The following is an 11859-nucleotide window of genomic DNA, read 5'->3' as shown; positions in this document are numbered from 1 at the left end:
CAGAACACTATGGGGAACAATACACAAGTAATAAACAATTTACGGTCTAGAGCCCCCCCCCCTGATTAACAGGGTTTTGTATTGTCTTACGTTGTTGAATAATTATACACAATAACCGTGAGAGTATTTTAAAGATCTGCGATCCCCCGTGGGGTCGCGACCCACAGATTCAAAAACACTGGTCTAGAGAAGTGTAAAACACGCGAGTTAAATAAAGGTAGGCAAGTAACAAATCTCACTTAAATTTTAAACTTCACTATTCATACCAAAGTGAAACTAAATACTGTAAATACGGACATAGCTATGCTTTTTGTTTCCAAGCGTCAAATGTTGCGGACCCTAAAGTTTTCAAATCAGAGGTCGCAGGACCTACGTCAAACCGCAAACAGCCTCTACATATTTTATACTAGCTGTTGCGCGCCATTCCGTCTACGAAGAATTAGTTTATCGCCTGCTCGCGGGAACTGTGTAATTTTGTGGGATAAAAAATACTCTAGGTATGTGTCCCAATCTATAACGAGGTGTTACTGAAAATCTTGTTACTGGGCATTTTCACAAAAAAGTGTACCCTTTATTTATTTTTCAATTTTGGAAAAAATAAGAATGGTTTTTACTTTTTCCTGCTCAGAATCGAAAGCACAATCGATTCTGATGGTTCAAAAAATGTCCCAATCAGAAATGCCAGTTTTGTGAAGTTTTTTTCATACATTCGGTATTGGGCGTCACAAAACTGACTCATAAGATTTGTGCTTATGAAAAAATTAAGTTTTTGTGAAAACGCCTTAATTCTACTTTTAGATCTTTAATCATTTAACAATATAAAGTGTTAAATACATTATAGTATTTTTCACTTTCAATTTTTTATATTATTGTATTGTATAACTCTTTATTGTACATAAAACATTAACAATGCAAAGTACAAAGGCATAAGTAGGTAAGAAGGTAAGGGGTATTATTACATATGAAACGAAGTTGCGAGTTGCTAAATTTACAGCCTTTATTTCTAGTATCTGTAGGTACAAAAGCTATCATCTATACCTCTATAGTTTTGGTAGCTGGATCCTAATTGTTAGCCAGAAGTTTAAAAATGCTTGTTTATTAATAACATTTTTTGGGGCCCACAAGAAACCGAAAAGCACATTCTGTAGACAGTTAAATAATCGTAAGTTTTAATTAAACGCTACTAAATATCTACGACATAGTCATATTTGCTAAATGCATCCGGGCGATAAGATTCACTTCGCCTGTTGTTTTAAAGATAATAATAGCGTATTTGCATAATGGAAGGCTGTTAACTCTGCAGCGGAATATATTAGGTTGTTGAAATTGAACGCATTTTCCCACCTTACACTGCAAGCGGAGCGGACTCCAAACGGAGGAACTTTATTTTATATATATATATAAGAGGGGGAAGACGAGCATGTGGGTCACCTGAGGGAAAGCAATCACCGTCGCCCATGGACACCTGTCAACACGAGGGGTATCACAGGTGCGTTGCCGGCCCTTTGAGAGACTGATAACCTCGTTTTTTAAAGATCCCTAAGACACTGCTTCCAAAGAACATATAAAAATATGTTATAAGCTTGTTACTCCGGTTCACTCAGTTCTTTACCTACCTCCGTTTCCGCTTAAATATTACCCCTTTTCTAGTAGAAGGCAGGTATAACGTGCCTCTACACACCCACATGCATAGTTCGTCATCAGACCAACACAAACGTTTACCATGCTACCAAAATGCTATAACATTGAACGGTTGTGTTGCTCCGATGATGAACTCTGGGTTTATGTGATATGTTTGTGTGTTTTCATAGTTCGGAGGCGGGAAAAGAACACATTTTTTGTATAAGCGTAGGTATTGATGGTCGCGGGTGAGCAAAATTATAATTTGTTCAAAGTAAGTGACATACCTATCCCGATCGAAGCCAATCCTAACAATGGCAGTGAACGGGCATATTGCTAAAAATACTGTATAGCCGTTGGGGGCTAGTTCTTAAATGGCGCCCACGCTCCAGAAGAAGCAGCGTGGTTAAGTTAGGTCCCCACAAGGAGGATTGATGACCTGGTAAAGGTGGCAGAAGTCTAGTAGATGCGGGCAGAGCAGTATAGGGGCTACTACGAAATTCGAAAATCGAAGTTGGTATCGTACCGTCCCTCTCACTCTCGTATTAAATAATATTAGCGTCAGTGGGACGGTAATATACAAGCTCGAATTTTGCACTTCGTAGTATAGGGCCAGGGCACCGTTCTTGGAAGAGGTCTACGAGTGCGTCCTAATAGTGACCGTTTTTCGGCTGACGATGGCGGAATAATTGGCTTATTCATAGGTTTCCGCCTGGCCAAAAACTTTTAAACTTATCAAGAAACCGAAAACCGGAAATTAGTCTCCATTTGTCTTGGGCCAGTCAGTGCTCATGACTCAACAACTGGAGACCCATTTCTAAGTTAAAATCTTAATTCAGTCCACTTGACTCAATTAATTAATAAGGAACTCGGAAAACCATCCAATATTAAAGTTAAAAGTTGAAAATGTCTCCGAGATGTTATTTTAATTTTAACTTTCTTCCAAGCTATAAGCGGATATTGGACTTTTTAACTGAATTATGAAAAACCCTATACAATCAAAGCTCGTTTTCTTTGTCGAGATTCTATTATAATCTGGAGAAGTCTTCAATCAGCCTTTGTGGACAGATAATAGAACTTTTCTGCACGGACTTCTCGTGTTTTATTACTTCGATCGCTCGATTATTGTACCTAATAACTGTCGGGATGTCTTATTAATCTGTTCAGTTACTATCTACACGCCTTTTTTGTCAAAATAATTAAATAAATGTTTCAAAATGTGTTCTCCATCCTTTTGATGTGTATGATACGAGTATGTAGCAATGTTTTTGTGGCATTACATCTTTTTTATGCAATGTGTGAAAGCGTTTGTTAGTTTGTTTAGAAGAATGTTTTTCAAACTTACAGTTATTTGTATATCTTAAGTTGATAATACAAACATTGAATAATCATGCCAAGTATTTTGAAGATAGGGGCATCCGTGACCCCCAGGGGGTCGCGGCCCACATATTGAAAAACACTGGTTTAGACTGATCTGGTAACTCGAATTTGATCAACTTACATACAGCGAGCGTTCAACGCGTTCTGACTGACTCGAAATTTGGTATCCACATGTAGATTGAACGACAATATAAATAGTCAATAAAAGTAGCTATAGCGAGTAATAAAGCTTACAATTTTTTAACAGAAACTTATTCAATGCGTAACCACTGGTTGCTCTAAAGTCCCTACGAACGAATATCACATAAGTAGTACGGTTTCTTTCGGGTCTAATTTTGCAAAGTTTCTGACAAAACGGCCGAAGTTCGCGAAGACGGCGTGACAAGCGCGAGCCTCAGGAGTTTCTAGATTAATTATAGTTACAACTTGTGGCAAAATAACGTGTTCTACTTATTTGGGGTTTGTTTTGCTGTTTCAAACTACTTCGTTTTATTGTTCGAGATATTGCTTTGGGGTAGTATTGTACCACCCAATGCCGTTTGCAAGCACGTTTAGAATACCGTTCCCTCTGAGAGTTATTCGTGGCGTGGAAGTTTTGCATAGATTTTTGCGTGATTGATGAATAGAGAAACAAATTTCGTTCCTATCAGTCGGTTGTGAAAATTACAAGGCTTAAAACAGAGGTGCTCTGCCTGTAGACAAATGTGAATTATTCACTAAATACAATACTTAATTGACCGTTCTAATAATAAAATAAATGCAACATAAGCCATGCAGATTTTTATTAAGTAGGTAAATAATTATGTACAGTCAGTCGCAGAGAAAATGTACCTACCCACGTCGTTCCTGTGTGTTTTCTGTTATTATAACCACACAGGGTTCACATTCAGTACCTATATTATGTACGTAATCCTGCTCATAAACTTGTATTTTCTAAATAAAACCTAAATTGGCCCAGTCCACGACAATATCGTTCACAGTCTGCTTATATTCTTCAGTACATGTGGTATAGATAGTGCTGGAAATCATATCGGGAAGCTTAAACCCAGGGTATGTGAAGAAAGGATAGCCAATCATGAAGGTTACCATAGATATTAAGGCTTGACTCTTGACTTCCGCTTTAAATTGATCGTAGGAACAAAATCTGTTCGCGTCATACCCACATAGGGTTAGAAATTCTTTGAAACCCGAGTAGTATTCGTCTACTAACTGGTAGAACTGATTCCGTCTCATGTCGGTTGCTACTGAGAAGGCAAATAAATACATGAAATCGTACCCTATGGAGCCATATCTTGACCATTGGAAATCTATCGGGATTCCCTCAGTTGGTTCGCCGTTCTAAAAGAAAAAATAAAGTGTAAGGCCGTGAAATATACTGGCTAGTCTTATGCTATTTATAGTGCATAAAACAAACTATCCGCTCTCGATGTCATCTTACCTTATATTTGAACATATAATTACTATGCCAATTGTCACCGTGCAGTATTGCCATCACTTTGCCAGAATTTTGTATTTCCTTAAATTTTTCCAATGCGTTCACTCCTAGAGCTTTCATGCAACGTTCTTTTAGTGATCCATCAGTAATGACACTCGTAAATTGCTCCATGACCTTAATTCCGTGAACAACTAAGTATTTTTTTTCAAATTCTTCAGTGTTTCTTAGATAATCATTAGTGCACTGGTCCGCCATTTCTCTAAATCTTTTCGGGTAACGATCTTCATATATAAAAGACAGAGCGTGGAGCTTTGCTATGATCCGAAGAATAATAGCAGCGTGTTTGTAATCTAGCATCTTTACCGGTGCAACACTGTATCCCTTCTTGGTTAAGTCTTCGAGAATGATCATTTCCTGCCCGAAGTCGTCGCAACTCGCATATGATTTTGGGAGAAAACACCTCATTTCTTGCGGTACGCATAGCTCAAATTGATCCTGTAAGTTGTCATATATTGGCACAATTTTGGTGTAGTACAATGCTTCTCTAAGGAATAAACTTCTCACTGGCATGCTTTTGCGGAATATTTCGCAATTTGGGGCACATTTCACCACTGTCTCAAACTCTTGAGGTTTCCCATTCTTGACTGCGCAGATTTTTGCGTGCATCATCACTCCTATAAATCCATCGCCTTTTGCAGGTCCTGTCTCGAATTGAATATTCACATCTGAGAAGCCTTTAGCATAGAACATGTCTATCACCCGCCTCCCTATTACATAAATGTTTTTAGTATCCATTTTTATTTTATCAGTGATCACTTATATGTCTCGATTGAATTCAAATCTACGTTTGTATCTGGGTATGATTTTAAACCGAGTCGCATGATGTTTGTTAATTATCTTAGAACTTGTTATCTTGACAAATATAATCTTGATGTCATATGACTGAGGTAACAGAATGGCGAGTAACTAACAATGAATTATTGTACTTTTATTTGATCGGTTAATTTAAAGACTGCAATTTATTAGGTATTCATCAGTTTTTTGAACTATCATTGTCTACCGTCTGATGTCTTGTAAAACTCCTTTTTTCGCAGACATTTAATACTCAAGATATCGTCAACAAATATCAATATTAGCTGAAATTCTGAAGATATAAGTTTCCATTACAGTCTCGTTTTAGGGGTCCGCACCTGAATATGAAATAAGAGTCCTTCAAGGCTTACCTTCATTTCCGTCTCTCCGCAAATCCCTTTTCAAGTAGTTAAGGCGAAAGATACTTATCTATAATATCAATATACGAGCCCCGAGCCCAGAAAATGATTCAAGTAGGTAGGTATCTAGTCTTTAATGGATTGGAGTACGTTTTCGGAATTATGCTACCTCTAGATACCTAGTGTACCTAAATCATGTATTGTTACGGTTATGGCTTTGAATAATCCCACTAATAATATAAAAGCGAAAGGTATGTGTGTGTGTGTGTGTGTGTGTGTGTGTGCGTTACTATTTCATACTAACACGACTGGGCGGATTTGGATGTAATTAGGTAGGTACGTGGATCTTTTTGGAATGGTATATTACCAAAAAAGGGGGAGAATGGTATTTTTTCCCCTCTTTAATACCGGTCTTAAATATTTACAAAAGCCGGTTTTCCGGTGGTTGTTGATATGTTTTATCAAAACCGGTGCAGCCGTTTTTGAATATTGAAACGAAGTGAAGCGTTTTTAATTAATTGTTCCACAGACGATGGTTCATTAAGTTAATTTCGATCGTAGGAGAGTTGACAGATTTCAAATTAAAGACCGCGATTGTTTTTTTGCTTATTTTGTATTAGGCATATAAATAGGCTGAGAAGTTCCTATGCTCAACTAAAAGATCGTCCCGAGAAGATAGATAGTCGTCAATCAACTTGCGGAGAACAGACCACCGTCTTATTCGAGAATTGGAACCAACATACAAATTATGAATTAAATATGTGTTTAATTTGCTATATTTATTTTTACCTAACTCGAGTGGAAACTACAAATAGTATGCGTTGCATATGCACCAAAGCTATTTTATGGTCCTACAGATGACAACAATATAGTTGGCACCTCTAACCAAAGTGAAGTCATGCTGTTAATGTTGATGTAGTTTTTGTCCTCTCTAGTTGTAGAATTTAAATACCATTCTTCCAATGAAACGATTAATAGTTTCAAACGTTACAGAAACATATTGAAACAGTACTGACTTATGCCTGCCTTATTGTCTTTACTTTATCGCATAGAATGAGGAATAGAAATGTGAGCGTTTGTATTTCCTTAGAGAAACTATGTCGCCACTTGTGTTTATCTAGGTTTTACTAAATTACTGTCATCATCATTATCATATCCGCCGTGGGAGGTTCACTGTTGGAGGTATGTCTCCCCCATAGACCTCCAGTTGCTTTTTTTTATTCGACAGGATGGCAAACGAGCAAGTGGATCTCCCGATGGTAAGAGATCACCACCGCTCATAAACATTTGCAACACCAAGGGTATTGCAGATGCTTCGGTTGGAAGCGGCCTGCATCCACCGTGAATCCGCGGCTTTAACCATCTCGTTGGTGAACGTCCTACGCTGCGCTTGCCAATCCACGGCAAATCACCGTAGGTACTCACTCACTAGTAAACTTATCCTTTTTAATCTACAAACAATGTAATAATCCATTTTTGAAGTAAGCAACTGGAGCTGCGATTAATTACAGCCTTAGCTAAGACAATAAATAGTTGTACCTATATACTTATGTGTCTTTTTAGTCATCGTGCTTTTAGATCGCGTTGCATTTCTTTTCCTCTTCTAACTAGTTCTGTATTTTAGCTATTTATGTTGCATATCTTCGGCGATAATCAGGATTAATTTGCCTTGAACACACACGTACAGATGGACAAAAAACACACACAACCTTCTAAAGTCGATTGTACCTAGCCTGTTAAAAATAAAGGCATTTGAAATGGCTACAGTCTAAACGTTGACCATTCCATTTCGAGTAATGACCACCGAGAAACGGTCCGCTCAATAGAGGTCGCAATGGCTGACTGTTACAAAGTTCCATGTTTAGTTCCCAGAAAAACATATTGTTCCCTATCATTGTCCCAAACGGTTGTATTGGTTTTACAGAAAAAATATGACATAAGTCCTTTGTAATCAAATAAAATGGCTGCTGTAAGCGGAATTGCGAATCCATAACGCGATAGTTGTTTTTCAAATTGTGATTAAGGATTAAATTGTGAAGTAGGTATATATTATTGTTATTGTAATTTTGATTTAAATTGTTAAAGTGCGCTGATGTTTTTTTGATTTAGATCATAAAGGTGACGATGATGATGAGATGAACGGATGACCTGATTAAAGCCGCGGGTTCACAGTGGATCCAGGCCGCTTCCAACCGAAGCAACTGGAGGTCTATGGGGGAGGCCTATTTATGTGTGTGTGTGTATGTGTAGACGTCCTACGGCTGAAATTGTGATGATGATGATGAAATGTACGATACTACATGTGATTCATATAGGACCAATGGTGCAGAATCTCAAATATAACAACAATTAGAAAACACAATGACTACACAACAGTTCAGTAAGCTGATGATATCCCTGATAAGCGATAGCATTCTTGCCATCATCATAATCATCATCATCATCAAACGTCAATGAAAATAATTGGCGACTTGATTCATATTACCGATACTTCACATTGTCCACCGCAGGGTGGACCTAAGGGTTAGGTAAACGTAGTGACAAAAAATTTAATGTTTAGTTAAACTTAACTATATTCTTAAATGGGTGAAGACCAAAAAGTTGCACACCGCAAGTAGCGTACCGTATTTAATCATACATTTGTATGGATAATTTTCGTGTCACAATGGAAAAAGTTAATGGAAATTAAAACTGCGTGCTAACGCAGCTTTAACGGTGTGCATCTTTTTGGTCTTCACCCAAATATATAGTTAATTTTTGTTGGTACTTATTACATTTTGTTCTACACGAACCCTGCAGGAAATTTGATCTTCGACCTCGGTCTGTAACGCACTAAAATGGACATAAAATCTCTGCTGACTTGCCAAGAAAACATTGTCGCCGCGGTTTATGATTGAATTGTTAAATTGTAAGCTTCGAAATATGAAGATTGCGGTTATGAAATGATACGTAAATTCAGTGTCCTGTGACCGGCTAAGGAGCTTATTATATGCAGTTGTTACACTAATATTTCAATCAATCAAATCAGCCCACATCCACCCACTGCTGAGAAAAGGTTTTTTCATTTTCACGCATTTAAATTGTTCACGTCGAGAGCCTTTACGAACCAGTTGATTTAAACTTCAAGATTTTACAAGACTTTCGTTTTTTTACGCAGTCAGATTTTTACTGTAATTCTTATTAGGGCTTCTTATTTTGTTTGTTGTAAAAGCTATGTTTTATGTTTTTTAGGACTTCCATGAGAATTCCCAAAATTCTTAGAATTCTATGAAAGGTCGAAGAATTGAACGTGGTTTAAGTGAAAGTCAAATCGTAAGATATCTCGTGAAATAAAAATATAGCACTTCAGAATGCACTCTCACGACTGAGTCCAGAACAGCGTGATGCCGACACGAAGTTTTGTTTTACATCGGGGCAACCGGATACAGACAGAGTGAAGAGACAGATGAATAATTACGAATCAACAAGAAGAAGTGTCAAACTTACTCGGTGCTCATTGAACAAATGACAGGTTCACCAACATCATGTGAGCATGATCGAATTCAATGTATATAGAATATGTAAAGAAATGTTCCTCTTCTCTTCTTCAATGCAAGATTCATAAGAAAAATTACATTGTGGTCTTACGTGAAGAAAAGCGCTTAATTCCCAATCCCAAACAAATATCGGGATAAAAGATAACTTGTTTGTGATTCCAGATACCTATCTAGTTATTTGCATACCAAATATCGTCCAAAACCATCCAGCCGTTTAAACGTTATAAACTCGCAAACGTGCACAGTCACAAATACTGATACACATACTTTTAATAACTAATTCATGAGCTGAAAAGCCATTTGTGTCGTTCCTGTAAAATGGAAATAGCATTTTATTTAGATCTGAGTGACGTGTAAATCGTCAACAATCGCAATACTGAAATCAGGCACTTTAACTGTTGGCAAAGAAAACAAAAGTAAAATCTATAAGTTTTATTTTACCCAATGCAACAAAATTATGATTACCTGTACGGTCAAGAACTTTAATTTATGAGCCACCATGGTACCTTTTCAAAGGAAAAGTAGTTACGATTTTCCTTTACTGCTAAATGTCACTATGACGTTTAGCGGTAATTTTTCCATGGTGGCTCATGAATTAAAGTCCTTGACCCAACAAACACCTGAATTAATATCTGCCACGGCGGAGCGTGCAAAAGTATCTGACAAGTGCTACCGACCTAGAAATAGAGCCGCGTCAGATATTTATACACGCCTTGTTCTGTCTTGTTCTGTCATAATCATCATCATCCCCGTTACTGTACACTGCTTGGGTAGGTTACTTTCACCCACTAGGTAACATCCTCCTAGGCCTGACTAACATAATCATAATCATCATCCCAGCCTACGTCCCACTGCTGGGCACAGGCCTACTTTCAGAATGAGAAGGCTTACACGTAAAAATACTAACATAAAACTGATTGAAATGGAGATTCTCAACAGAGGTTTTTCCGGACGGGTGGTAAAACTTTGACATTTAAAAGTGCTTGTCATTAACAAAGCGTGACTTTAGATATCAAATGATATTTTAACGGATAACTCACGTCTTAAACCGAGTTTAGCTCGACATGTCGGGCAGTCGCGCGAGCAGAGCGGTGGCGCGCAGTGTGCGTGTTGCGGCAGCCGCCGAGTCGCGTGCTCCTGAGAAGAAGGGCTACGAAATAGCCCGAAACATGTCGAGCTAAACTCGGTTTAAGACGTGAGTTATTCGTTACAATATAATTTAATATGAGTCTCACGGTAGTTTCGTGACTTTAGACTTTGATTTTATTAGTAAAATAGGTAAAACATAATATTATGTCGATAAAGCCCCTAGGGTGTCGCTGCCAATCACCATTTGCTGCACGCTTGCCAACCACCAACCTATAACAGGGTACATCTGCTCCAGATTGCATGAACAAAGAAAACGTTGCTCTAAGATTGAGCACTAGTATAACAATTTAGAATTAGGTTATTTATATTCCTTCTTTTCCCCTAAGTTCAATTTTGTAGTAATTTCATCAGTCTCTCAAAGGGCCGGCAACGCACTTGTGATACCCCACGTGTTGAGGTGTCCATGGGCGGCGGTGATTGCTTCCCATCAGGTGATCCTCATGCTCGTTTATACCCTTATATAAAAAATGTACTTATATTAACAACTATATATATGTCGTGTCGTTTATTATTTTGGTCAAAGTCTCTGATTGATGCCTCTACGAGTAGCTAGCGATTATTAATTGCTGTGCTTTTTGCGAGACAGAGAGGTCTCTCAACATTAATGGATGTTTTGTCAACATGCACTGTTAGGTTAGAACTAGTAACATTTTCATAGCAATAGGGTAGTCCTGGGTTTTTTAGAACACTATCATTGTTGCCTATGTGAAGTTCCCAATCCGCAGTGGACCCTCGTGGGAATTACGGCCCAAGCCCTCTCATCCTGAGAGGAAGCCTGTGCTCGGCAGTGGGACGTATCATTGCTACAGTGTTCTCACTGTATGAACGTTGCTATAGCCTTGTATCTAACCCGATGACTTGTGATCGGTTATCCCGTTTATCCAATACATACCGAGACAGCTGGGAAGGTCTGTTGGTAATTTAGAAAATTATTTACAGCTTCGTTATTCTCAAAGGGTTAGGTTTATTAGGAACGTTGACTTTAATTGGTTACGAAATAAGATTAAGATTTTAAGATTTCATAAATTGACTTAGTACATAAATATTTTTAGACAATTTAATACTAATTGACCTAGTCCAAAAGTTAGCAAAGCTTTTCTCGTCGGGTTAATACCTATTACCTAGTTGGCTGGTTAGGGTTAATGATGTACTTAGTGTGCAAAATGTTTTTCATTAAAATAAACAGATATATTTTTTATAAGCCTCACTATTTCAAAATAACAATATGCTAAAAGTGGTGAAATGTAACACAGAACTACAGACCACGCTACTACAATATACGTCACAACAAGTACTTGTGTTGTGTAGTAGTATGTGTATTGTGACGCTACGTTTTTAGTTTCGTATCCGAAATGCCCAAGTTCCCAATCCGCACTGGGCCCGCGTGGGAACTATGGCCCAAGCCCTCTTGTACTGAGAGGAGGCCTGTGCCCAGCAGTGGGACGTATTTAGGCTGGGATGATGATGATGATGATGATGATCCGAAATGCAGGCGTCGCGTTTTGTTCGTTCGATCTCATAAAAATCT

The 11859-nt window shown here is 38.0% G+C and overlaps 1 protein-coding gene across 1 annotated transcript; it reads right to left on the bottom strand.

The window, feature by feature from the left end:
• Positions 1-3527: 3527 nt before the first annotated feature.
• Positions 3528-5287, bottom strand: LOC141428700 (uncharacterized). Its single transcript, XM_074088705.1, has 2 exons — positions 4439-5287; positions 3528-4338 (listed from the first exon to the last, which is right to left on the bottom strand). Exons 1-2 carry the CDS (start codon positions 5228-5230, stop codon positions 3934-3936), a joined length of 1197 nt encoding a protein of 398 aa, XP_073944806.1. The 5' UTR covers positions 5231-5287; the 3' UTR covers positions 3528-3933.
• Between the last annotated feature and the right edge of the window lie 6572 nt (positions 5288-11859).

Source organism: Choristoneura fumiferana, chromosome 6 (assembly GCF_025370935.1).
Source record: "Choristoneura fumiferana chromosome 6, NRCan_CFum_1, whole genome shotgun sequence".
NCBI classification, from domain to species: Eukaryota; Metazoa; Arthropoda; class Insecta; order Lepidoptera; family Tortricidae; genus Choristoneura; species Choristoneura fumiferana.
This window is presented reverse-complemented; position numbering and strand designations above follow the sequence as displayed.

Bases quoted from the DNA above. Each gene is read 5' to 3' on its own strand.
- LOC141428700 (XM_074088705.1), bottom strand. From the start codon at position 5,230: ATGGATACTAAAAACATTTATGTAATAGGGAGGCGGGTGATAGACATG. The intron at 4,339-4,438 runs GTAAGATGACAT...TTTTTCTTTTAG, and splicing joins ATTATATGTTCAAATATAAG to AACGGCGAACCAACTGAGGG.